This window comes from Mustela lutreola, chromosome 15 (genome assembly GCF_030435805.1).
Source record: "Mustela lutreola isolate mMusLut2 chromosome 15, mMusLut2.pri, whole genome shotgun sequence".
NCBI classification, from domain to species: Eukaryota; Metazoa; Chordata; class Mammalia; order Carnivora; family Mustelidae; genus Mustela; species Mustela lutreola.
Window position 1 is genome coordinate 29,572,736 of NC_081304.1, and position 26,241 is coordinate 29,598,976.

The window sequence follows — 26,241 nt, forward strand, 5'->3', positions numbered from 1 at the left end:
AAATATTAATGCTAACAAAAATAATGATCAATAGAAACTTCTTAAGCACTGAAATAGACCTTTGTTTTTTACATAGTTAGTATCTACTAACTGGTGAAACCCACTCATTACTCATCCAGATAGGCCTGGATTCTTCCTATTTGTTATATCAGTCATCCTATTTTATTTACTAATGAATGCATGGCCATCAGTAACCCATTAACCTTATTTATTCCCTTCACACCTACCCCCATTGAAGTAGTACATGCCTACCTTTCTGCATTAGATTGTAACTCTCTTGTTATGTAGGAATGGGGAAAGAAAAGGAAAGGTTGAAGGGCGGCTATATTCTTTCTATTCTAGGGGAAGGCGGATGACCAGCTCACTAACTACATTAAAGGTGCCAATTCTCTAAAAGGTAGACCCTGTGAAACTTTGAGGCCCAGAAGACAAGACCTACCAGTACATCAGAAGCTTAGTGGAACATTTCTCCTCTGCAGTAATGAAGCTTCACAGAAGAGTAAGAATTCCACAGGAATATTTATGCTTCCAGACCACAGTTTAAACTTTATCTCAAAAGAACTTGGTTGTATCATATATTCACTTAAAACTTCAATAGAAGAAAAATCCATTGTACTGAGGCCAACTAGTTTAATGACAGCAGCTTCAGTTTCACAGGGCTTCCTACTTTTAGAAAAGAAATCCTCACACAGCTGTGATAAGAGTAGATGAAGATTATTTTATTACAAAATAATTATGAAGACTATTGAGTGCCTTCATTTAACTAAGTTGAATGTAAAAGTCAATTTGTACTTTTTATAAATAATACTTGTTTAGAATTATAACTTGTAAAAGCCTTCATGATTGTAGTTTACATTTCAGATACCTTGAAAAGGTCACTGGACTCTTTATTGAAGTTGCCTTTAAATACAATTCTTTGTAATACTGGATGACCTCTATTTGGAACAAACACTACTAGAAAATATTTAGAATAAATTGTGCATTCATTTATGTCATAAATTACAATGACAGATTCCTATTAAAACAATACGTCTTTTTTTTTTTTTAAACAGAGTTTATTCATAGAACTTCTGATATGAGTCTTCACAATTCCACACTTATAACATTCAGGGACTTGAACTATCAAAGGAAATGCTATGATCCTAGTTAATATATTTGTGCATTTTATTTCATTTCATGATGCCAAAATCTCAGAATATAAAATAGCCCTAGGGCCTAAAGGACAAACAGTCAAATCTGAAGTCAGTATGTTACCTCTAGGCAAGCTGTTAGGGCTCAGTGATTCTTCTTCCATCGTGAGCTTTTAAAGTAGTGACTATTCACAATAAAAGAAAAAAGTAGTAACCCGACTATTTTAGAAATAATAAAAATGGGCAGAAGACCTGGAGCCTAAAATAGATAACCCTAGGAATAACAAAAATATTCACTGCTACAAGTATGAAGGGCTAATAATCTGTAAGGGGAGCAAATAGAATTAATCTGAACCATCAAGTCCATGCCTACATATTTAAGAAACAGGAGTTTCTCTTATTATTACTTATCAATATTACTTTTAGTATTACTTGTATTACTCTATGGCTTTGAATAGTCATACATTCAAATAGGCATGTGGATTCCTTATGATAGAAACCGTTCAATTTTAAGTAGAGTAAATTAGTTGAGAAAAAAAAATACAGCATTAAATAATATTTAAAATAGCTTCACATTACTGTAGGATATTTCTCCCCTGAGAAGAGTAGATACATGATTTTTCAAAAATCACAAATCTGAAGCAGGACTTAGGTGCTGACTTCAATTATAGCCTGGAACTGGCAACTGCTGTCCCTCCTTTGCTTCAAAAAAAGTGTAGGAAAGAGTGATGAGATCAACATTCACCATTCTTGGATCTTCAGCAAATTCAGGATCAATGTAGAAAAACACTGGCATATCAACTTCTTCTTGTGGATTAAGCCTTTGTTCCTCAAAACAGAAGCACTAGAAGTTATAGAAAGATATTTCTTTAATTTCTTTTAGAATAGAAATATTAATAATGGTCCATTTTTTGGCTTTAGTGAGCAATATTATAAGAAAAATAAATATTATCTAAGTTCTGAGACGAAATGACAGTATTTTTGATTTTTGCTTTAAATTGAGACTCAATGGGCTCCCCCCTGCTCAGCAGGGAGTCTACTTCTCCCTCTGCCCTTCCCCTCGACTTTTGAGCATGCACACACGCGCTCTCACTCATAAATAAAATCTTAAAAATTTCAAAAAAAAAAAAAAAAAAGAGACTCAACAAAATTGGTGTTGGGGGTGCCAATGGAGAGTGGGAGAAGAATCTGGAGCAGACTCCCAGCTGAGCACTGAGCCCACTGCCAGGCTTGATCCCATGACCCTGAGATCATAACCTGAACCAAAATCAAGACTCCAACACTTAACTGACTGAGCCACCCAGGCACCCTGTTCCTCTTCTAATTTTAAAGAAATTAAAATTTGTTTCATCTCAACCTCTGCATACCTGTTTAAGCAATGGGAAAAAAGTTTAACGTTTAGAAGAAATGAATTTTCGGAAATTAGTTTCTACTAAACACTGCAGTAAGTTTAATACTAAAGTTTGCATATATAAGCTGTACCTGTATTTTATTGAAATACTGTCCAGCTTCAAATGGTACAACATTGTATGTAGAAATTCCAACTACTGGTTTGTCTGTAGGATTCTTAGCTTTATAAAACGCCAGTGCAGTCTCTCCTGGCACTACCTGTTTTAAGGAAATACACATTATCAATATTTCAAATCTCACAGCTCCTCCTTTCCCTTATATTGAATTAGTCATATTATTTTTCCTATCCATCATACCACAATACTTTATCTAAACTAATATTGAGGATCAGCAAAATAAATTGTGAATACTACCCATGAATATCTTTCTTTTTTTTAATATCTGGTTTTCAATTTTTACTTGCATATGTCAGTGGAACCAGTTTCCTATTCATTATTAATTGTGCTTTGTCCTTTTGTATATCTCAGGTCTTCAAGTAATAATCTGCAAATTAAATTACTTAAAATGTTCAAGGACAGTCAAGCCTATCACAGCCCAAACCTGATTTCTTTTCTTTCTTTTTTCTAAAGATTTTATTTATTTATTTGACAGAGATCACAAGCAGGCAGAGAGGCAGGCAGAGAGAGAGAGAGAGAGAGAGAGAGAGAGAGAAGCAGGCTCTCTGCTGAGCAGAGAGCCTGATGCGGGGCTCGATCCCAGGACCCTGAGATCATGACCTGAGCCAAAGGCAGAGGCTTAACCCACTGAGCCACCCAGGTGCCCCTCTTTTTTTTTTTTTTTAAAAGATTTTATTTATTTATTTGACAGAGAGAGATCACAAGTAGGCAGAGAGAGGAGGAAGCAGGCTCCCTGCTGAGCAGAGAGCCTGATATGGGGCTAGATCCCAGGTACCTGGGGTCATGACCTGAGCAAAGGCAGAGGCTTTTTAACCCACTGAGCCACCCAGGACCCCCAAACCTGATTTCTTAACACTGATACCAAATACACTAAGTTACCAACTATAGCAAATTAAGCTTATAACCAGAATAAAACTGACTGAATAGAACTTTTATTTAACCAAAAAGCATGAATACTCTTTTTGAGAGAACACATTTTTAAAACTTGCAAGGCTTTTAAAAAATGGATTTCCAAAAGATTCTGTCATTTATACCAATTCAGCCACTAATATCTTAAACACTACTATGTGATTAGAATATTAAAGATCATAACCTATAAAACCTTCAATCATTGAAGAGATTCAGTAATGTTTACTAACCTGGGGAGACACCAATATTTATAAAGGTTTTCCAGTAAGGGTCATAATGAAGCATTTCTGACTATTCCTCAGTTCATGAAATAATTTCAGTTAAATCCTCTAGGATTCCAGTTAGTCAAGATTTTAGGAAACTTTTAAGGTATAGCTTTTCTGAAGTAGAACACGACTAATATGATTACTTCAAAGTTTCTCAATTTTTTTTGATACAGGCATATTTTTTATATAAATCAGTAAACTACTTTTCATAGTAATCAATGATTTTCAACCTTCCCCCTTATCTATACCTGAGGGAAAGTTAACCACATAGCAAAGAGAGTGAATTCTTAATATGACTCTAATAAGAACAAATGACATTTTCCATCATTCCAAACTGACTTTTACTACAGTATCATACAGTATACTGTTACATTGTATAGGGCACTGTCAAAAGTAGTCTGTGAGAATAAAACAATTACATTAATGGAGTCTTAGTATTTTGAGATTAAGTTTACATAAGTGTTCCCTAAATTGTTAAACAGTTTAAGTAACGATAAATTTTAAAATGAAAAAAATAATCTTAATAACTACTTATAGTCACTTACATATATTTCTGTTTGCTGCGGTCTAAAATTCCACTGGAGACTTGCATGCACATCTGCATTAAAGGTGACTTTAATAATTCGATCCTTAACAGGCACCATGTTTTCAATCTGGTCTGATGCATGACCTGCTACTGCTGATCCTCCAAGACCAGTAGTCTAGGTATTAAAGATATTAAGAATATTACAGGGTAATATGTCAAATAATACTTTCAGGTGATGTTTATTGGATAAAAACAAATTTTAAAAACAATTTAGTAATCTAGTAGAAGCCCAGTTTATATACTGTCACTGGCCACTACCTGTTAATGTGTCAATGGCTTGACCACCTTTGGGGTGTCAAGGGCCTCTATTTGTTAGTCACTTTATTTTTTCAGTAATCACTTGGTTATTGGACATAGTAAAAAAATGAGTCATTTGAGAGAAAGCAGACTCCCCACCAATAATATATAGCTCAGAATTTTAGCTTAACTTTCCAGTAAACATACTTCTACGTATTGCTAGTGCTTCATATACACTACTAATCATTAACAGAAGTAAAAAACTACCCACGGCCCTATCATTTCAATGAAACTAATTCTATTACCCATAGTCCTATCATTCTTTTCCATATCATGATTTTAATAACATAGATTAGTTTGTAGTTTCACTTTTGTATTCTGCTTTTCTCAAGCATCATAAGTATTTTTCCATGTTGGTAAATGTTTTTGTAATTTTTTTCTGTACTTTGTATAGTATAGCTTTTATAAATATCATTGGTTAATCAGAAAAACTGATCCCTTTGGCAACTGAATAAATCACAAGACAACAGAATAATCTGTGTCTGACATTTCTTGCCTATCTTCATTGCCATTAATTATCTCCTTATCATCAGAGATGTTTAAAAAGAAAAATCCTTACTTCCAGGGTCATCATTCTTCTGATGCTTGAGGTTGCCAGAATTCTGGTCTCCGGATAATTAATCTGTTACTATACTAGGAAAAAAATACCAAATTTGAGGCTAGGGGAAGACTCCCAGCAAAATATAGTATTACTATCTTCCATGTATTACACAAGTCAACTAACTGCACTCAACTGCCCTACAACATTATTGCATTACATTATAAACCTGAAAGCTGATAGGGTAAGCCTTTATCCTGTTTGATAAGTAAATTCTTCTGCCCAAGAGAGCTATAGTGCTTAAGTTTGTTTTTTTTTAAATTTTTTATTTTTTATAAACATATATATAGTGCTTAAGTTTTAAGACGTAACTCCTGAAGAATTTGAGTCACTTGAATAAAGATTCCTTAATGTATTCTGACAGTCTTTGCATATAGATTCTTCAAATTTGCAAATTTGGTAATTAGATAACTTAAGAACAGAAAAGGGCAATGAAAAATATGTCCTGGGCTCTAGTCTACTTCTGCTACTAACTAGCTCCAAGAACTGAATAAATCTTACTTTGGGGGGCTATATCTTCCATATTCATTAAATGTGTGGTCACTGTATTAAACTTTATATAACTCCTTATTTTTGGCTCTAAAGTTCTGTGACTCCAAAAGTAAAAAAAAAAAAAGGCTCTTTAGGAAATGTCACCGTGTAAAGTCCAACTTGATTTAAGTTTAGGATTACAAATTACAATTTTTACTATCCTGCTCTGCATCTGCACACACATGCACAAAATACTGTCATTCACTTAAGTGTGAAACCCGGGGTTTCTCAACTTTGGCACTAAGGGCATTTCAGGTTGGATAATTCTTTGGGTTTTTCTGGGTTTTTTTGGTGGGGGAGGCGGGGGAAGTGTCTGTTCTGTGCAGTATTGAACATTCAGCAGCATCCATAGCCTCTACGCACTAGGACATCAGTAGGACCTTCCCTGCTCACCTCCCAAGTTATGACAACCAAAAATGTCTTCAGATGTTACTAAATATTCCCTGAAAATAAAACTGACCCCTTTCTCCCCTCATGGTTTGTGGAGATTTATACTTGCTATTTTGGATTCAGTTTTACGATTTAACTAACTGCCAGTTTGGGGATCCATGCTAGGTCCAGAGTGCCCTCTGATTAAAACTAATTCACATTCTATACTCATCCTCCCAAATTAAGCTACTGCATACCCCATAAATACTAATATTAGGAGACTGAAAAGTCCTTTAGACTTCTGCTGTTTTTAGTCATTATGGAAAATAGCACGTTCATGTCCAAAAGGAGAAGAGAAGTAAGCGAGGCATTAACAATACAGGCAGTTAAGCAGTGATTCCCAAACTCTGCCACACACTGGGAAACCTGAGGAATCTTTAGAGAGTTACAAATGCCGGACTCCTTCTGGGAGACATTCTGATTTAACCGGTTAGGGACGTGACCTGGGTGTCAGGATTTTTAAAAGTTCTCTGGATGAACCCCCCCCCCCCCCAACAAAGTTGGGAGAACCACTATCAAACACTTAGTGAATGACATGAATGTAGCTCTCACTTTTGTTTCTTAAACAGAAATTCCTGGCCCCTTCCCAGACCTAATCAGAATCTCTGGGGTGAGGGAGCCCCAAAACACATTTATTAAAGCAGCTCCACTAGTGAACCTATGCCTAGCCAAAACAGCAAACTATTAATTAATCCCTTAATTCTTAAGAATATATGTGAAATACGTAGTAAAGTTTGCCTTTGTTTATGGTTCTCAAATCCTAGTCTGCATCAAACACAGCTAGGCGACTTATTTAAAGCACAGATTGCCGGGCCCCTCTCGCAGAGTTTCTGATGCAGTAGCTCTGGAGCTTGACTTAGTAATGTGCACTCAAGCCCCCAGGTGATGATGGGACGCTGGTTCTCTGGGGGACCACACCTGACGAACTGAATTAGGGTTTCTGATCTAAAAGGGGGCCCTGGGTAAGGAGATTACACTTCTGTATCAACACTGGAGGGAAGCCCCAAACGCCCAACTCATGCCTTTGTAGGGATTAAAAGTACTTCCAGCTTAAGCCCGACTGACAAGCATACTCCCACTTCCAGGGTTAACCATCGCACAGAAACCATATATGGTGCACGGAAGGAAGGTACTCCAGTAACTCACATTTTATAAAAGAACACGTGTGTGAGCAGCCAAAGGGTAAGGCCGATTGGTGGAGAGCCAAGTATAAGGCTGCGGACGTCTTCAGTAGCTGCGGACGCAGCTCGGAGATAGGGAATTCCACTCCAGTGGGGTTGGGGTAAGCACGACCGCTACAGGGGCTTGGGTTCTACTTGTAGCTTTACCACGAACCACTTCCGGTAAGCCCGGGAAAGTACTTTTTAAAGCCTGTTTCCCCTCTGGTGGCCAACTTCAGGCCCTTCCACACGACACGGAGGAGCGATCGCTGCCTAGGGACCTCCGCACCCCCCGCCTCTGACAGCACCCAGGAGGCAGCACCGCCCCCTACCTGGCAATAGAGCCGATAAAGGGGCACGGCGGCGTACGACGCCCCCACCATGCCCACGGCGGCGGCGGCGACGTACGTGAGGACCGTCTTGTTCCGACGCCGCCAGTCCTCCTCCTGCGCGCGTGTGAAAGGGTTCGTGCTCTTTGGCCGCCGTGGCGGCTGCAGGGCCAGGTCTGGGCCCGGGTTCGGGCGCCTCCATGTCCCAAGCCGCCTCAGCCCCCTCTCAGCACTTCCTGTCCCACTCCTTCCCAGCCTGAGAAACGATTCTGCGCTCTCGGCAACCTTGGTCGGGGACCCAGGGTGACTCCAGCGCCAGCCACAGAAGGTAACGCGCCTCCATGCCCCACGCCAGAGTCCTCCCATAGCGCCCAGAGAGAGCTCCTGGCATCGGAGACGAGAAGCCAGATCTCGCGATGCCTGGCCAGTCTCGCGACAACTGGGAGGAGCTTGCCGCTGCTCGGGCTACAGGACTCCTCAGGTGGTGGCGCTGGCAGTCGGGCTACGGAGGCCGGGTTACCAGATTAAGGGTAAGTTCGCGTTTTGCTCCATGACTGTTCCTCCCACTTTGCTTCCCTCCGGTGCTTTTCAAAGTTACTTTTAGGAAAACGCCATGCGCTCCGCGAGGTGCAAACACATCATCCTTTGAGCTTGTGTCCCAGGTCGTCTTAAACTCACTGCACCATCTTTTGTTTCGACCTAGCGGCCCTCAGCCTCCTACCGCTAGCGGCTTACTGCCCTGGACTTGAGCTCAGGGATCACCTCCTCCAGGAAGCCTGCCTGTGTTCACCACAGCGCACAACTACACTCGCACATCTGCATTATCTCAGCCGCTGGGAATCGGCTGCCTCGTCGCTGATGCCCCTTAACCATTTGTTCAGTTAAAATAACCAGTTCTGGAGCAGAGAGACGTTGTCAAACGAGTTTGTCCAGAGGACAATGACCAAGGCATGAAGATGCTTTAAGGAAGGATTGAAAGAAATGGGGATATTCATCTTGGGAAAGAACCCTTTGGGGGATGTAATACCTTTCTCCGCTTGACGCACAGGACAAACAAAGTAGGACCCCAGGGGAGCAGACGGCACAGCCTCTTTTGCTGTAATGGAAGGAAACATCCTTCTAGAAACTATCAAAGAGTGGAGAAAAGCCCACATTCTGAGGTTCAGCTCTGGGGTCATGCCCGCGTCCCACTATCACCTTGTGTCCTTAGGCCAGTTATTTCACCTCTGTAAGAAGTGGCGACCTTATTAGTAAAATGGAAATAGTATGAGAATATGCATATAAAGTGATTTTTCACTCTCCTTGAGATATAGTAAAAATTTAGTAAATGTTAGACTCTATTTCTAATGAGTGGTGCAGGTATAATTATCCCCTTTTTTTACAGGTGAGGAGATGCAAAGCCTGAAGCATTCATAAATAACATTAATTTAATTAAAAAAAAAAAAACAGTTTATTTATTGCACTTTTCTATGGCCCAGACCTTGCTCAAGCTGCTGGGACTACAGCACAGAGAAAGGCAAACACAGCCACTTCTCTTCTGAAGTGTACTTCCTCCTGGGGGACGCTGGAGATAATCAAGTAACAGATATATAAATGAGGAAATTTCAGATAACAATCAGTACAGTGAGACAATAGAAGAGGATAGTGTGATTGAGAATAATAATGAGAAGAGGTAGTGAAGTCTTTCTGAAAATGTGACATTTGAGCCTAGTCCTGAATCATGATAAGGAGCCTACTTGCACAATGACAGTTCCAAGCTGTGCAGAGGCCCAGAGGCAAGTAAGAGCTAGTAGCACTGCAGAACAAATGAGGCCTCTGTGTTCCTAGCATAGTGAGCTGGGAAGAAAGTAGTAGGAAATAAGGTCAAAAAGGTATTATTAGGGGCCAGATAATACAGAGTCTTTTATAAGCCATGTCCAAGGGTTTGAATTACTACAGAGTTTAGGTTGAAGCATACAAGTGATATGATCTGATTCACATTTTTTTAAGATTTTTATTTATTTATTTGACAAACAGAGATCACAAGCAGGCAGAGAGGCAGGCAGAGAGAGAAGGAGCGGAAGCAGGCTTCCTGCTCAGCAAAGAGCCCGTTGTGGGGCTCGATCCCAGGACACTGGGATCATGAACTGAGCCGAAGGCAGAGGCTTTAACCCACTGGACCACCTAGGTGCCCCTGATTCACACTTTTTAAAAAAAGACCTTGGTTATGCTGTGGAGAATCCATTAAAGGGAGGGGGTAAAAATGGAAATAGAGCAGTTAGGAGGCAGTTAAGGTGAGTAATGGTGGTCACCTTGAGTGAGTATGAGTAATTGATTAACTTGTAGTCACAGGGCCAGAAAATTGCAAAGCCACTAAGATCCAGGTATTTTCTGACTCATTCCTGCTGTGGCACAAACACCAAGATGCTATGATTCTGCAGATTTATTTGTATTGTTTTATGTTTGAAAATCTTTTCATCTATACTTACCTTAGTTCTTATACCAGATTGTCAGCTTTTTCAGGACAAGACCTATCATATATTGAGTTTCTTAACAGCATAGACTCAGACCTGATGCAAACATTAATGTCACTAAAACCAACAATACATTCCCTTAACCATTTTTTTCCTCCAGGCACACCTTCCATGTAGCATCAGGTAGTGGTATAAATGTATCAGTAATAGTGTCTGTGTCTTGGCATCCTTTATTTTGTTTTGTAATTACAAATGAAACTATTCGTTTCCAAGGTAATCTTGATAGCAGTAAAATGGTATTGGCTATAATTCTCTTGAGTCTGAGTATGCTTGCGAAATTGCATAAATCATTATGATAACTAATGCTAAGTAATGAGTTCTACCGTGAATGGAATAGGAGCACCTCAGGGCAAGGTTAGTACAACCCTGTTCTGCAGGTAGAGATGTTGATTACAAACTTAAAATATGAGAGGCTGGACTGACATTTCAGACTTGGCACCTTTAATTTATATCATTCTTTAGCAGTAAGTAACTAAACATTGTGAACCCTTCCTAATTAGCTATGATCATGTCCAGTTTTACATAATAGGTAAAATTGGTTGTTATACAAACCATTTGGGGGGCTGGAGGTGAGCAAAATGGGTGAAGGTGGGAAAAATGGGGGGGAAAGAGAAACCATTTGATAGTCACACATTTTCTTCTTTTTTTTTTAAATATATTTTTAAAGATTTTATTTATTTATGTGAGAGAGAGTGAGCGAGAAAGCACAAGATGGGGAGGGTAGAGGGAGAAGCAGTTTCCCTGCTAAGCTGAAGCCCCATGCAGGACTCCATCCTGAGACTCCAGAATCATGACCTGAGCGGAAGGTAGATTCTTACTGGCTGAGCCACTCAAGCCCCCTGATAGTCACACATTCTCTTATCTGATTATTGGTTCTCAGGCTTTATGAAAACTTAAAGATTATAAAGATGTATCATGTTAAAAATGTGGTTTGTATTTACATTTTTTAGTATTTGTAATGTGTATTATAAACTAAGGAAATTTCTAGTTAAATCTTAATGTGTTAGTCACATAGCTGCATTTCTTAGCTATTTGCCTAATAAAACTAGATCCACTTGGCAATGTGAACCACCTAGCAGTTATTCCAAAAGTACTAACAACTCTTATTTGGCTTCTATATAATAATGTCCTTATACCTATAAGAGGAAGAATTATGCCTCTCAATAAGTAGTAAGAACAAGTGAGTTATAGTTTGTTTGAGAATAAGCTGGATCATCACAGTTTTTAGCGATTGCAGTGACATCATGAAGTTGTCTCAGTAAGTCTTGATGTCCTAGTTTCTTATTTCCTGGCAGCTTCCTTTAAGCCACATGTTTGAGGAGCTACTCTATTTAAAAGATCTTGGAAAAGTTTATATATTTGATAGATCAGGTGAAATGAGAGCAGAAATCATCCATCCATAGAAGGCATTTTTAAAAAAATATTTATTAAGATGAGGACCAGCTTTGTGGATAGGTGACCTGTGCAGTCACATAAGAGCCTCCTTTTAAAAGGGGCCTTTGGCCCAAATAGCGGGAATGACATTTTAAAATTTTTTATTTTTTTTATAAAATATTTTATTTATTTATTTGACAGAGATCACAAGTAGGCAGAGAGGCAGTCAGAGACAGAGATGGTGTGGGGGGGGGGGGGGAGTAGCCTCCCCGCTGAGCAGAGAGCCCAATGCGGGGCTCAATCCCAGGACCCTGAAACAAAGGCAGAGGCTTTAACCCACTGAGCCACCCAGGCATCCCCAGAATGAGATTTTAACATAATTCAGGATAAAGCCATGTCAGCCTTCCTGAGATGAGCAGAGTTAAACAGCAGAAGCGGAAAACTAGGGAAAATACAAAAGCAGAGAGCTGAATCTCAGGAAGTGAAAGGTAAGAGATAAGGCAAAAGGCAAACTCAGGTGTCCTGAGTCAGGGTATATGAAATAACATCAAACAAAATCCAGGCTCCTTACCATGGCCCATAAGAGCCTAGGTCAGTTAGACCCTGCCTGCTTCCTGAATTTTATCTACTATTTCTCTCTCCCCACATTCACCATGTTCCAGCCACACTTCTTTTTGTGTGTAAACACCCAAAACCTATTTTGCTTCCTTGAGACCTTTTCTCTTCCTTGGACACTTTGTTCCTCAGTTTTTCTCCTGGCTGACCTATCATTTGGATCTCAGCTGGGACACCACTACCCAATCCTAAATCAGCCCTTCTCTGTCTAGTCACATTTGTGTATCTGAAATCCAGCTTGTTTTGTTGTTTCCTTTTTTAGTATTTTTTCTCTCAACACTAGAATGTAGATGCCATAAGAGCAGGGACCTTTTCTGGTACACCATATTATCACGAGCACTCAGCATAGTGCACATGGTTGTACTGAGTAAAATGTTTGGGGGACGACTGCACCAGTGAAAGCAAGCCGAAGGTTGTTTGCTAGTGTAGGGAAACTTCCGAGAACAGTGAGCTCTTGCTCTGATGAAGAGCCCCTGAGTTTAGGACTCCTCCTTTCAAGCAGTTTTCCAGTGTTTCCCACAGGGCTGTGGGTGTGTTACAGGCTGTTGCTGTGTGTCCACCCCCAGGGCAAATGAGCAGCATTCCTGAACTGCTTAGTTTTTTGTTTTGTTTTGTCTTGTTTTTTGCTTAGATTCTTGGAAGAAAAAAAGTTCATTAGCAGAATATTGTCTTTGGGTACAAAATAAAGGAGATAGTAAAATAAGCCTTTGATCTTTTATATCTTGATTTTCTAAAACTTTCATGTAATTTTTAAAAACGATTTTATTTATTTTTTTGTCACACAGAGAGAGATCACAGCAGGCAGAGAGAGAGGGGGAAGCAGGCTCCCCGCTGAGCAGAGAGCCTGATGCGGGGCTCAATCCCAGGACCCCGAGACCATGACCCAAGCTGAAGGCAGAGGCCCAACCCACTGAGCCACCCAGGTGCCCCACTTTCATGAAATTTTTCAAAGATCAATCAAGTCTAGCCCAGGAAAGGAAGCTGTTCCTGATCATATAGCCCTGGAATTATTTACATACTAACGCTATCTCAAAGAATCTCTGCTGTGATAAGGTTGCCACAGTTTCTAAACACTTTGTTTTGTCTCTTCAAGTATAATGCTGAATCTATAGGTCTAACTTTATAAGAACTATTCAATTGTTTTAATAGTAATGACAGTTAATCTATATATACAAGCATTTCCAACTTATCTGTCCCAGAATCCAAACAGAATATTTATTAGATAACCAGCACCATCATTCTCTCCTCTTCTCTTGAAATTACCTTAATGTAAAATTTTACTATCCAACTCCTTTTTTTTTTTCCTTCCCTCCAGTTCCTTCCAAATGACCTGACTGCCAGCTGCCCTATCCCATTCACGGATAAGACTGGTCTTAGAGGTGCATGCACATTTTAAAAAGAAAGTCCTCCCCTGAAAAACTATTGAGGTGCTTGTAGTTTAGTAAGCCAGGAATCAGATTTTTGATTCATAGAACCAAAGAAGAACCTTTAAAGATCACTTTATGAATGATCTTGTCATTCTACATATAGCGAAACTGGGGAGCGGGGTCGTTTAGTGAGTTCCTTGGTTAGTGGACGGCAGAAATAGAACTCAAATCTGGATATCTTAACTTCTAAACTACAGCTCTTCCTAATGCAATGCCCTTGTGTATATATAACCAACTACTAGCAAAGAGAATTCTAGAAATGGTTAATGAGGGAGGAAATTAACATTACACACTGTTGGTACTGCGAGTTCTTTTCTATAAGACTTACTTCTTTCTAAACTATAGCAGGGAAAAAGTGTCTTTTATTTATTTTTACTGCTTGCCAGTTTGCTTACAAAGGAATAATTATGAGAAATTATTTAAAGGACATAGCCAGTTTTCTCTGGTACATACCAGATCTATGGTATTTTCTCTTTCACCTTGCAAAATTTGCTGATACTTTAGCAAATGGAGATAAAAGAAGAAAATGACGTAAAAAGAAAATGACATTAAAGGAGACAGAACCAGAAAGAACTAATTTCCTTCCTTCCTCCCTCCCTTCCTTCCTTCCATCCATCCTCCAAGAGAGGGGGGATAGAGACCGTGGGGGAGGGACAGAGAAAGAGAGAGAATCTTCAGCAGGCTCCATGCCCCGGGTGGTGGTGGTGGTGCTGGTGATGATGATGATGATGATGATGAAGGGACTGCTTGGGTTTAGTAGTAAGTCCACATTTCTGTCCTTCTTTGTTGCCACACCTTGTGTTTCTTCCCTTTACTTCTGGTTCATTTTCACTTTAGAAAAACAACTAAATGGCATTAGAGTTCCTTAACTATGCAGCTTGTTAGATACCTTGATGTAAATAATAGATGTTTTAAAGGCATTAAATAAACAACAAAAGATTAAAATACCTAGACGAGAAAAGTATAAATATAAATGGTTCTTAAAACATAAAAACAAATGTTCAGCCCCATCAGACTTAAGACCTTAAGATCCCGCTTTTATCATTAACAAATTCTTTTTTTTTTTTAAGATTTTTATTTATTTATTTGAGAGACAGTGAGAGAGAGCATGAGAGGCGAGAAGGTCAGAGGGAGAAGCAGACTCCCCATGGAGCTGGGAGCCTGATGCGGGACTCGATCCCAGGACTCAGGGACCATGACCTGAGCCGAAGGCGGTTGCTTAACCAACTGAGCCACCCAGGCGCCCCAGCTTTTATCATTAAGATTGTCAAAAAAAAAAATCCAATAATTATGTAATAAACCATGTGGCTGAGAATTGGGAGTATCAGGCACTATTATTGGAGGGATGGTAAATTAGGGCATTTGATGATTGGGGGCAGTTTGGCAATGTCAGTCAAAATATCAAGTGTGCGTAAATGCTGATAATCTGTTTTTGTGAATTTGTCACACAGATCAATTTGTACACATTCAATATGATCTATATATAGGGTTTCATTACAGCATGTTTATAATAGCAAAAAATGTGAAACAATTTAAGTATCTATCAATAAGGGAATAAATAAATATGGTCCATCCATTAAATGGAATGCATGCCACTATGAAAAATAAGAATTGGGGGAGTTGCCTGGGCTCGGTCAGTTAAGTGTTCAACTCTTGATTTGAGATCAGGTCAAGATCTCAGGGTTGTGAGATAAAGCCCTACATCTGGGCATGGAGCCTGCTTAAGATTCTCCCTCTTAAGAAAGAAAAATAAAAAAGAATTAGGATGCTATGCAAAAATACGGAAATAACTCCAGGTTGTACATTAATTTAAAAAAAAAAAATACCAGAGGACCTGTTTATATCATGTATATGACCCATACCCTCGGGGTTGTACAGTGCTCAGCATGAACAGCTAGATGCTTTGTTCTGGCTCTAACCTACTTTCTTAGTCGAAACTAAAGCAAAGGAGTCAATATGTATTCATATTTGTTTATGCATAAAGGACTTAAAGTATTCACAAGAAACACAAACAGTGAGTACTTAAGTGTGTGGAAATGGTGTGGAGATAGTTAAAATGGATATATACATCCACTACATATACCTCATTGGAATGTATTAACTATTTTTAAAAGACCAAAAAGATATACTGTTTCACTATCAATATTATGACTATTCATTCAATACTGTAATTTCATCAAGTCAATGTTTACCATCTTTTCTGCCAGATGTTTTTATCCCTTTCCTTTTATTTTCTCTATTTTTGGTCTGGTAAAAAGAACCAGTTTTAGAAAGTATTGAATGCCATCTCTTGGGGAATATAAATTATTAAGTGTTTTTCAAACATATGCATGATGGGCGGGTTTTTTATCTAATGAGCTTTCTAATGATATAGAATTTAAACTTTTAATCAAAGTAAAGCTCTAAGTTTTCTGGAATAGATTTATTGTATGAAACAAGAATTTTTTCCTTCAGTGTTCCACTTTCTCTGTTCTTGCTGACCTCACATTTTCCCCCTTATGAGTCATTAAACTAGAAAAACAGTATATTTTCCTTGAATGGGCATATTTCTTGTAAAAGAATAGATGTTTTCCCTCTGTGTCATTCATTAATAATGTGAAGTTTGGTGTGTGTTTGTGTCGGTCTGTCTGTGTGTTTGTAACACAGAACCCCTTTTGGGTGAGGGGCTTGCTAGCTTCTGTAAAGGAAAGAATAGGGAATAAATAAAAGAGAGGGAAAGGAAAGGCATTTTATGGCATTTTATTTATTTACTCATTTAAGGTTTAAAGATACAACAGTGAATACCTGGCTTATTTAAAAAAAAAAAAAAAAAAAAAAAGCCTGCTGTTTGGATGGATAAAATTAAGCCCATTTCTGTTAGTTTTTTGTTTTTTTGTTTTTTAGATTTTATTTATTTATTAGGCAGAGAGGCAGGCAGAGAGAGAGGAAAGGAAGCCTGCTGAGCTGAGAGCCCAGATGCAGGGCTCAATCCCAGAACCCTGGGATCATGACCTGAGCTGAAGGCAGAGGCTTTAACCCACTGAGCCACCCAGGTGCCCAATATCTGTTAGTTTAATCAACAGTATCATCTCCACCTCCAGACAGCCTACTAGTACTTAATACTCTCTCATCCTATGTTTTCAGAGAATGTTTTCCCACATAAATCAGTTTCTCAGCATGCTGTGGTGGAAAAAGGTTGGGTTTGGAGCTTGAGAGAACTGGATTCACATTGCACTTTAAAATTGTTGGGGTTGGGGCGCCTGGATGGCTCAGTGGGTTAAAGCCTCTGCCTTCAGTTCAGGTTATGATCCCAGGTGATCCCAGGGTCCTGGGATTGAGCCCCTGCTCAGCAGGGAGCCTGCTTCCTCCTCTCTCTCTGCCTGCCTCTCTGCCTACTTGTGATCTCTGTCTGTCAAATAAATAAAATCTTTAAAATTGTTGGGGTGCCTGGGTGGCTCAAGTCAGTTAAGCAGCTGCCTTCGGCTCAGGTCATGATCCCAGGGCCCTGGGATAGAGGCCTGCCTTGGGCTCCCTACACATTGGAGAGCCCGCTTCTCCCTCTCTCTCAACCTGATGCTCTGCCTACTTGTGCTGTCTCTCTCTGTGTCAAATAAATAAATAAAATCTTCAAAAAAAATTAAAAATAAGAAAAATAAATAAAACTGCTTAGCCTTATGGTCATGGACAAGTCACATAGCTTTTCCATGACGAGGTTTTTATTTATGAAAATACCTTTCATTTATATGAATATAAATATGTAATAATACCTGCCTTGTGGGGCTCCTTTGAGGGAGGGTAAAATCTTCTAACACAGTGCCTGGCCGCATTGATGCTTAATGATGATTCCATTCTGGGTGAGTGGCTTTCATCAGTGCTTTCAGAGAGCTTCTGCGCACACCACTGTCAGAGCACTTAGCACCTTCTTGATGTCTGTTTACTTGACTATTCTCTGGGAACAGACTTTGATTTTTAATCTCACCTCCAGCACTCAAGACACTGTCAGGCATGTTAAGGGAATGAAGTAATTTAAACACTTAAATTTCATTGTAATATTTTAAAATGCCTTGTTAAGTTTGACCTTATATGAAATCTGATGTACAGTTTAGCCACGATATATCTATTAGACCCAGGTTAGGTTTCATCACTTGAGGACTCTATGTCCAGTTAGGAAAAATTACCACTAGATGGGGATCTTACTCACTTTGGCTTCATTTCTCTGCCACTTTTCATCTGCATGCTTCCCCTGTTCCCGTTGCTTGCTGCCACAGAGACTGGGAAAGTTGAAGCAGGATTTTAACATTCAGGCCAGTGGAACAACACTATGTTGGGTTCCCAGAGGACCATTCAAATGATTTACAGCAGAATCTGTGATTTCTTCCTCATTTAATAGTTAGAGAAGAGCTGGGATGATTGCCTTGATTATAGTTCTGTGCCTTAGTTTTGCTCTCCTTAGAACTTTGGGTTTGTTAGTCCTCGGCCTCTCTGGAATTCTGCAAGACAGGTTCCTTCCTGCATTTTGAGGCAGAATTTTGCTTTGAATCAGTTACTGGTGTGGTGAGTTATTGATTTCCCTGCAGTAGCTTAGAGGTATGGCATGCCACCTCTGTTTACCCAGTACACCGTACACATATTCCCATTTTCTCTCTCTGGGCTCCAGCTCACATATGTTTAAGAAGTCGGGGCACCTGGGTGGCCCAGTTGGTTAAGTGTCTGACTTTTGATTTTGGCTCAGGTCATGATCTCAGTGTTGTGAGAGGGAGCCCCGACATGAGGCTACGTGCGGGGCATGGAACCTACTTAAGATCGTCTCCCTCCTTCTCTGTCTGCTCCCCACTCCACTCCCCTGCTCTCATGCACATTCTTTTTCTAAAAAAAAAAGGAAAGAAAAAAAAAAGTGTTTAGGGGGTGCCTGGGTGGCTCAGTGGGTTAAGCCTCTGCCTTCGGCTCAGGTCATGATCTCAGGGTCCTGGGATGGAGCCCCGCATCGGGCTTTCTGCTCAGCAGGGAGCCTGCTTCCTCCTCTCTCTCTCTGCCTGCTTCTCTGCCTCCTTGAGATCTGTCAAATAAATAAATAGAATCTTTAAAAAAAAAAAAAAAAAGTGTTTAGGAGGCCTTGCCCCTAGCTTTCAGCTTCTGTGGTCCTTCTTGATGAGTTACCATCTCATCATCCTTTTTTGGTCTTCCAGAAATTTGTCAAACATTTTACATGCTGGTTCTCCCATTTATTCATGAATGTTACGAATTTATACTTATAAAGTGGGCTCTTTATGACTTATTCTGTAACTGGGAGCCGAGCCTGTACCTCCACTTCCCTTCACCTATTTTGTCCATCCCCCCAGCCCCTTTCCATTCTGGCAACTTCAAAGATTTTATTTAATTTTTTTAATTTATTTGACAGACAGAGATCACAAGTAGGCAGAGAGGCAGGCAGAGAGAGAGGAGGAATCAGGCTCCCTGCTGAGCAGAGAGCCCAATGGAGGGCTCGATCCCACGACCCCGGGATCATGACCTGAGCTGAAGGCAGAGGCTTTAGCCCACTGAGCCACCCGGGCACCACCCCCCATTCTGCCAATTTTAAATGAAAATCACATTTTTTAAAAAAATTTTGCTTTCTTAAGATATGATTTATTTTTGTGTATTTTATTATTATTATTATTTTTTTTTTTTTTTTTTTAGAGAGAGTGTGTGCACCTGCAAGGGAAGTAGGGAGGAGTAGAAGGAAAGACTCTCAAGCAGGTTCCATGCTCAGCATGGAGCCCCATGCAGGGCTTGATATCACAACCCTGAGATCATGACCTGAGCCGAAATCAAGAGTTGGACACTCATCCAACTGAGCCACCCTGGTGCCCCAAGATATAACTGATTTATAGCAAACAGTACATATTTATCCTTAGAAGATCTGGTAAGTTTTAACATGGTTACGCATTTGTAAAACCATCACTACAGTCAAGGTAGTTACAGTACCTATGAAGAAACCACGGCTTGGAGAAGCCTAGAAGCTCAAATTGGAGTCCAGGTGTCTCTGATGTCAAGGTCCATGCTCTAGGCTCTGAAGCCTCAGCGCTAGCTAGAAAAACAACCACTGACTATTTCCTCTGTTTCTCATTTGTGTGGGGAATAGCACACAATTTCTGAATCTAGTTATTCATTTCTTTAATAAGAGGGTTATGCTAAATGTTCTTAATGTCTCTAAAGTTTCTGTACTTTATTCATATTTTTTATGCAGAGAGGTAAAGGTCTATTCAAATACAACTTTTTTAGTGCAGTGAAACTATACCATTCTCTCTAATGTTCACAGTGGAGCTGTATATGCGACATTAAAATCATATATATATTTTTTTTCTTTTCATAGAAAAGTATTTAAGAAGCTTATGGCATAATATGCATCAAAGTAATATAAGATCTGCAGGAAGTCCCTCAAGATAGCTGGTAAGACGATAGGAATTTCTTTTTTTTCCTTCAAGGATATATTGTATAATTATTTTACACACATTCTGACTATAAACTTTCTAGCCTTGTGATTATAAGAGATATTTGTCACAGTCTTTTATTATTATGCGATTTTTAAATGTATTAACGGTGGACGCTATAATAGTTACCTGAAGCTTAGCTATGTTATTCACCTCTGCCAGAAAAGGCAGATTTTATATAGATACAGATAATGATGTGGATGTGGTCCTATAGCTATATCTATCTGTCTGTTTCTTGAACTGTCTTTGTATTTCTCAGACATTATCAGCATTGACTGAAGTGCCATACTTCAGAATATATAAAATATACCTCACATGTATATACATGTATATGATGTTCTATGCAAAGTTGACATTGAATTTGACTACTCTAAAGATGTGAACATTTCTTTTTTACTTCTGCATTCTTAGGAAAAGAAGAATTTCTAGACTCTTCATCAATATCTTCATTTGCCTAGTTAAATCCAAGGCTCCTGTGGTAAAATCATGAATAAAAATACATCTGCTGTGGAATCATCCAATCTACTTGAAAAGTAATTTTTAAATTAAATTTATTTTGTTTTGAGCTGTCCTAGTTTGAAATATGTGGAATGTTAATGAGCTTCTGATTGAAAATTTTATATAGTTAATTGTGGTTTAAGGTAGCATAATAAGGAAGTCGATCAATAATTACCTTCTAATGTAAATCAGTGTATGGGATAAATTCTGCATTCTTTTTTATAATTCTTTGTAGAAAATGCTTTTTTAAATTTTTGATCTGATTTTTTTCAAATATCTAAAATATTTTATGATCCCATTATAAAAATAATGAGAGATTAATTTTTGCTGAGTAACAAATCACCCTAAAAGCATTTATTCTTTCTCATAATTTGGAGTTTGGCTGAGCAGTTCTTGTGGTATGTACCCAAAGTGTAAGATGGCCCCATTCACATGTGTTGGTGCCTCATCTGGAAAGGCTAGACTGATGTCTCTTTGAACCTGATCTCATGCTCTAGGAGGCTAGGTCAGGCTCTTTCACATGATGGCAGAATGGTTCCAAGCAACACAGCCAAGTGTTTTTCAAATGTCTGTTTCCCTCACATTTGCTTGTGTACCACTGACTGAAGCAATTCAGATAGCCAAGTCCAAATTCAAAGGGTAGAGATGTAGACTTTACATTTTAATGGAAGGAACAGTAAAGTCACATTCCAAAGGGCATGCAGACATGCAAACATGTAACACACATATAACAAGGTATATTCAGAGAAGTCATGAAGAAGTCAGCCTTCATTCACTCTGTGACTTCATTCTTCCTATAAATAACCATTTTTATTCTTAGTTCCTTTTCAATGCTTCTTCTATATAAGCAAATACATATAAATATATATGCATGTTATTATATGTGTGTATATAACACTAAACAAGTGCACACCAGTCCTTCAGCTCAGGCTCACAGGTCTTCCCTGGAGAGGAGTATCAAGCCAGTTAAATTCAGGATGTCTTTCTCTGACACCCCCTCCTGAGAGCACTGGAAAACTCTAGTCTCCAGGCCCATCTATGTGATATGGAAAGAACTCCATGCACAGAGCTCGATGCCCTGGTGCTGAAAAGTTTGACTTTCTGGGATAGCACAAAGTTTTGTCCAACTACCTAAGGCAAAATCGAGCCAATGGGAAAGAATCCTTTGACTGAGGCAAGATGGCCCCAGATATTTTGGTTCCATCTCTTAGGTTCCAGTTGCCAGCATATTCTTTTTTTTTTTTTTTTTAAGATTTTATTTATTCATTTGACAGAGAAAGAGATCACAGGCAGGCAGAGAGGGGAGAGTGGAGAAGCAGTCTTCCCACTGAGCAGAGAGCCCGATTCAGGGCTCCATCCCAGGACCCTGAGATCATGACCTGAGCCAAAGGCAGAGGCTTAACCCACTGAGCCACCCAGGTCCCTATGCCAGCATATTCTTAAAAAAAGATAGCTATACTTTTTGATCTTGCCTTTTTTTTTTTTTTTTAAAGATTTTATTTATATATTTGACACAGAGAGAGATCACAAGTAGGCATAGAGTCAGGCAGAGAGAGAGAGAGAAGCAGGCTCCCCGCTGAGCAAAGAGCCCTTTTTTTTTTTTTAACTTAAATTATATCCTGTTGATCTTATCAGTCTGTAAATGTCTTTATTGTACCTTGTTATAACTGTGTAGATTCTATCCTATGAATGTACCATAATTTATTGAGCCAGTACCTTATTTTTTTTTAATATTTTTTTAAGATTTTATTTATTTATTTGACAGAGAGTGAAAGAGTATAAGCAGGGAGAATGGCAGAGAGAGAGGGAGAAACAGGCTCCCTGCTGAGCAGGGAGCCCAATGAGGGGCTTGATCCCAGGATCGTGAGATCATGACCTGAGCCGAAGGCAGACACTTAACCGAATGAGCCACCCAGGTGCCATCAGTCAGTACCTTATTGATGGACATCCATTGTTTGCAAATTTTAGAGATTACAAATTATGTCAAAATAAATAACCCTGTAGACAAGCTATTTTGTATTTTATGCCAGAGTATCTTTGGGATGAATTCCTAGAAATGGAATTTCTGGTTCAGAAGGTAAATTTAGAGATTACCAAATTATCTCGTTAGGAGTTATGCCATTTTGCATTCCCATCAGCAGTGTACAAGAGTACTCTTTCCTGTATCCTTACCATCTGAGTACATTTTCAGTTTTAAGTTTATGTTGATCTGATAGGTGAGTAGCAATATCTTTGCCTGGTTTTTACTTGCAGTTCTCTGTGATTAACATTGAGCAGCAAAACTATTTTTAATAGACAAAAAAAGTGAATAATATAAATTCTTAACATAAGGGGTTTTAAAATAAGGTCCTAGCAAGTAAATGCTGTATGAAATACAGATACTCTGTTGGTATTAGAAAAGGAGGGACCCTTTACTGAAACAATAATATATGGTGGAGATTATATGCTGTTCCCATTGAAGGAAACCCACATTTAGACGGTTTAAGAGGTTATGGGAGGCACTGAATAAGGTCCTTTAATTCCCTTTCCCGTTCCACTCTCTCATTTATAGGTTTCACTCCGTTATGCCCATACAATTTAATATTCCATCAAGAGTGGGCTGAGCTTCTGAAATCTGTAACAGTGAAACATTGTGGATCCAATCCCAGCTGCCTCTTTTCCTAGCTAATTGACTGTTGCCCTAGTAACCAGATAGGCCATCCAACATTAGAGCCTGATTCAGTATAATGCAACCTTGGAGGCTGTCCTCCAAAGAGAGCAAAATATTCAAAAGCAGGGAGGTTTGTAAGGGTTTGGGTTTTTTAAAAATATATTTTAATTTCTTTCATTCTATTTTTTTATGATTTAACTTTTAAATACACACTTTTGTAAAGATATAGTTAGAATTTCTATGGCAGAAGCTAAGAAAGTCTTTTCTGAAAGCTATAATCATATGTAAGATATGAGGCAACTCTTTTTTAATAGCAGTTTCAGTTTTTTGATATGTTTGAAGATAGCTGAAAGTCCTGTAATTCAACAATGGCTTTAATACAGCAACCAAGGAGATCTTAACACCACATTTTCCCTCTGGAGTAAGACAAACTGGGTTTCCATTGCTGTTCTCCAGCATCATAACCTTAGACCACCAAGCTAACCTTCCTCGATTTTGGTGTTTTTAGAATAATGAGGGTAATAATTTTTGGAGTTGTATAAATACTAAGTTGGATGACATAATGTGTGTATATTCTTAGCACAGTACCCAGTACATCAGAGGAAAGCAGGCAGCCCTAAGCCTTATTTCAAACTCTGTTCAAGCTCTCTCAGACCGGCACAAGTTTCCTCTTACTAGAGAGTTCAGAAGCACAACTTGGGGGTATACCTTTTGCAGAATTCTTTTGACAGTTCCTTCTTTTCTGATGGCATTGCTCTTACGTCTGATGGAAATTATGGGTGGAGCACATGCTTTCTATGAGAAAACACTCTTCCTAAATTAAAAAGATAAACTTTTCTCTTTGAGATTCAAGCGGAGGTCAGATTTATTTTGCTTTAAAAGACAGACATGTCTTTTAAAAAGTCACTTAACCTAACTCACTAAAATCTTTAATTTTGGAATCCCTTAGTGTAGTCTAAAAGTCAGCTAAAAATACATCTCTTCAGTTACCTTAATACATCTTTACATTTATTTAAGTCCAATGTTGAAGGTATTTTTCTTTGTTCTGCTCCAAAGAAATAAGCATTATAGTTGTGATTTCTTCTATGGTTTGTTTTTATAGAAAAATAAATAAATAATAGAGGTAACAGAATTCATTTGATTGTTTTTCTATCACCATACTTTTCTAAATGTCATTGCTAGTATATACTGAGTATTTCGGGTTATCTAATCTTAAGAATGTGATTTAGCACGTAGTTTAAAGAGAAAGTAGGCACAGATCTCTAGGCTAACCTGTGAATGCTAATTTACTTTATCTTAGAGATCCTGCCTTTCAGATGATTACAGTTACCAAGGAAACAGGCCTTGGTCTGAAGATCCTAGGAGGAATTAACCGGAATGAAGGTCCCTTGGTATATATTCAGGAAATCATTCCTGGAGGAGACTGTTATAAGGTAAAAATGAAAGTAGAATAACACTTCACAAAAAAACCCAGACCACCAGTGATGAGGTTTGGTTTCCTACTACATCAGTAAATTTTTAGTATTAACTGGACGCCACTGTGACCAATTCTCAGTGAGAGATCCTACAAGAACTGGGAAATAGGCCTTTACCTTCAAAGAGCTTTAACCTAATGAGTGAGTAGGAAATAAATAGGAAACTAATAGATTTCAGGCTCTTTTAAGAGGAGATATATATATATATATATATATTTCTTTATTTATTAAGGGAATTTATTTATTTACTTATTTATTTGACTTGATTTGATTTCATTTGAGAAAGAGCAGGGAGAGGCGCAGAGGGAAAGGGACAAGCTGGTGCTGCACTGAGCACAGACCCCAGCCCTGGGCTCCATTTCCGGACCCTGAAATCACGAGCTGGGCTGAAACCAAGAGTCAGATGTTCAACTGATTGAGCCACTGACATGCCCCAAGGTTACATATTTTTAATTATGGGCTGTTTAACTTTCTCTGGTTGAGAGAAATTGTTTTTGAAGACATGTTCTCTCTCCACTGCTCTGAGAGTTTGGATTAAGTCGGATCGTTTAAACTTGAGCTACATTCATTTAGCCTCTCCTAAGTGCAAAACAAACAAGCAAACTCAGCATATAAAAATCTGCTCATTTCTGAATTTGCAATAATTCTTGTTGAGTTTGTTAATTATATCACTTGTTAGTTGCCCACATGATAAATTAAATTTAGAATTAAGACCAGAACATACTTTTTTTCAGGGTGGGGTGGGGGATTAAAAAGCCTTACTCTTCTATTTGCTGTAAGAAATAATGTAAATCGTGGGACGCCTGAGTGGCTCAGTTGGTTAAGCAGCTGCTTTCGGCTCAGGTCATGATCCCAGCGTCCTGGGATCGAGTCCCACATCGGGCTCCTTGCTCAGCAGGGAGCCTGCTTCTCCCTCTGCCTCTGCCTGCCATTCTATCTGCCTGTGCTCGCTCTCTCCCCCTCTCTCTCTGATAAATAAAAAAATTAAAAAAAAAAAAAAAACAAACCTTAATAAAAAAAAAAAAGAAATAATGTAAATCGTGAGTTCTTTTTTGCTCTGATTGCTAGGAAGCTCAGCTCCAAATCTGAAGCACAATATCAGCAACTTAAGAAACTAATAGGGGCACCTGGGTGACTTAGTGGGTTAAAGCCTCTGCCTTTGGCTCAGGTCATGATCCCAGGGTCCTGGGATCGAGCCCCGGATCGGGCTTCCTGCTCAGCGAGGAGCCTGCTTTCCTATCCATCTCTCTGCCTGCCTCTCTACCTACTTGTGATCTCTGTCAAATAAATAAATAAAATCTTTAAAAAAAAAAAAAGAAACTAGTTAACTATGTTTGCATTTTCATTTCTCTTGAATTTTATTTGCCATTTCTGTTTTACTAATGTGATTCTATATATCTATTGTTGAAAATTGCCTCCAGTCCTTTCTAGAGAGAAATAGGATATAAAGAATTTAATAAAATACTGTATTAATGTCAA

At 38.8% G+C, this 26,241-nt stretch overlaps 3 protein-coding genes across 10 annotated transcripts in view; 2 read left to right on the top strand and 1 right to left on the bottom strand.

The window, feature by feature from the left end:
- The window catches only part of TOM1L1 (target of myb1 like 1 membrane trafficking protein), a 55,648-nt gene extending 53,380 nt beyond the window's left edge, over positions 1-2,268 (top strand). For 3 of the 4 annotated variants that reach the window (XM_059149755.1, XM_059149753.1, XM_059149756.1), the window contains one exon: positions 343-2,268. The gene's annotated coding sequence lies outside the window, so the exon portion shown is untranslated. The remainder of the gene's footprint in view (positions 1-342) is intronic. The other variant, XM_059149754.1, reaches the window with a different exon arrangement.
- On the bottom strand, positions 39-8,127 carry LOC131816775 (cytochrome c oxidase assembly protein COX11, mitochondrial). The gene is made up of 4 exons (XM_059149757.1): positions 7,765-8,127; positions 4,377-4,532; positions 2,613-2,738; positions 39-1,974 (listed from the first exon to the last, which is right to left on the bottom strand). Exons 1-4 carry the CDS (start codon positions 8,125-8,127, stop codon positions 1,792-1,794), a joined length of 828 nt encoding a protein of 275 aa, XP_059005740.1. The 3' UTR covers positions 39-1,791.
- A 31-nt stretch (positions 8,128-8,158) lies between these two features.
- Positions 8,159-26,241, top strand: part of STXBP4 (syntaxin binding protein 4) — a 167,007-nt gene continuing 148,924 nt past the window's right edge. For 2 of the 5 annotated variants that reach the window (XM_059149747.1, XM_059149751.1), the window contains exons 1-4: positions 8,159-8,291; positions 20,022-20,098; positions 20,551-20,672; positions 24,588-24,720. In XM_059149747.1, the coding sequence (XP_059005730.1) occupies positions 20,626-20,672; positions 24,588-24,720 (180 nt within the window). In that variant the 5' untranslated portion in view covers positions 8,159-8,291; positions 20,022-20,098; positions 20,551-20,625. Of the gene's footprint in view, positions 8,292-13,048; positions 13,187-20,021; positions 20,099-20,550; positions 20,673-24,587; positions 24,721-26,241 lie in introns of all 5 variants that reach the window. The other 3 variants (XM_059149748.1, XM_059149750.1, XM_059149749.1) reach the window with 3 other exon arrangements.

What these genes read in the sequence shown, in the direction of transcription:
- LOC131816775 (XM_059149757.1), bottom strand. Translation starts at nt 8,127, where the DNA reads ATGGGAGGACTCTGGCGTGGGGCATGGAGGCGCGTTACCTTCTGTGGC. An exon ending in TTTATCGGCTCTATTGCCAG is followed by an intron (nt 4,533 to 7,764) that starts GTAGGGGGCGGT and finishes TTTAATACCTAG; the next exon opens with ACTACTGGTCTTGGAGGATC. An exon ending in AGTATTTCAATAAAATACAG is followed by an intron (nt 1,975 to 2,612) that starts GTACAGCTTATA and finishes TATAACTTCTAG; the next exon opens with TGCTTCTGTTTTGAGGAACA.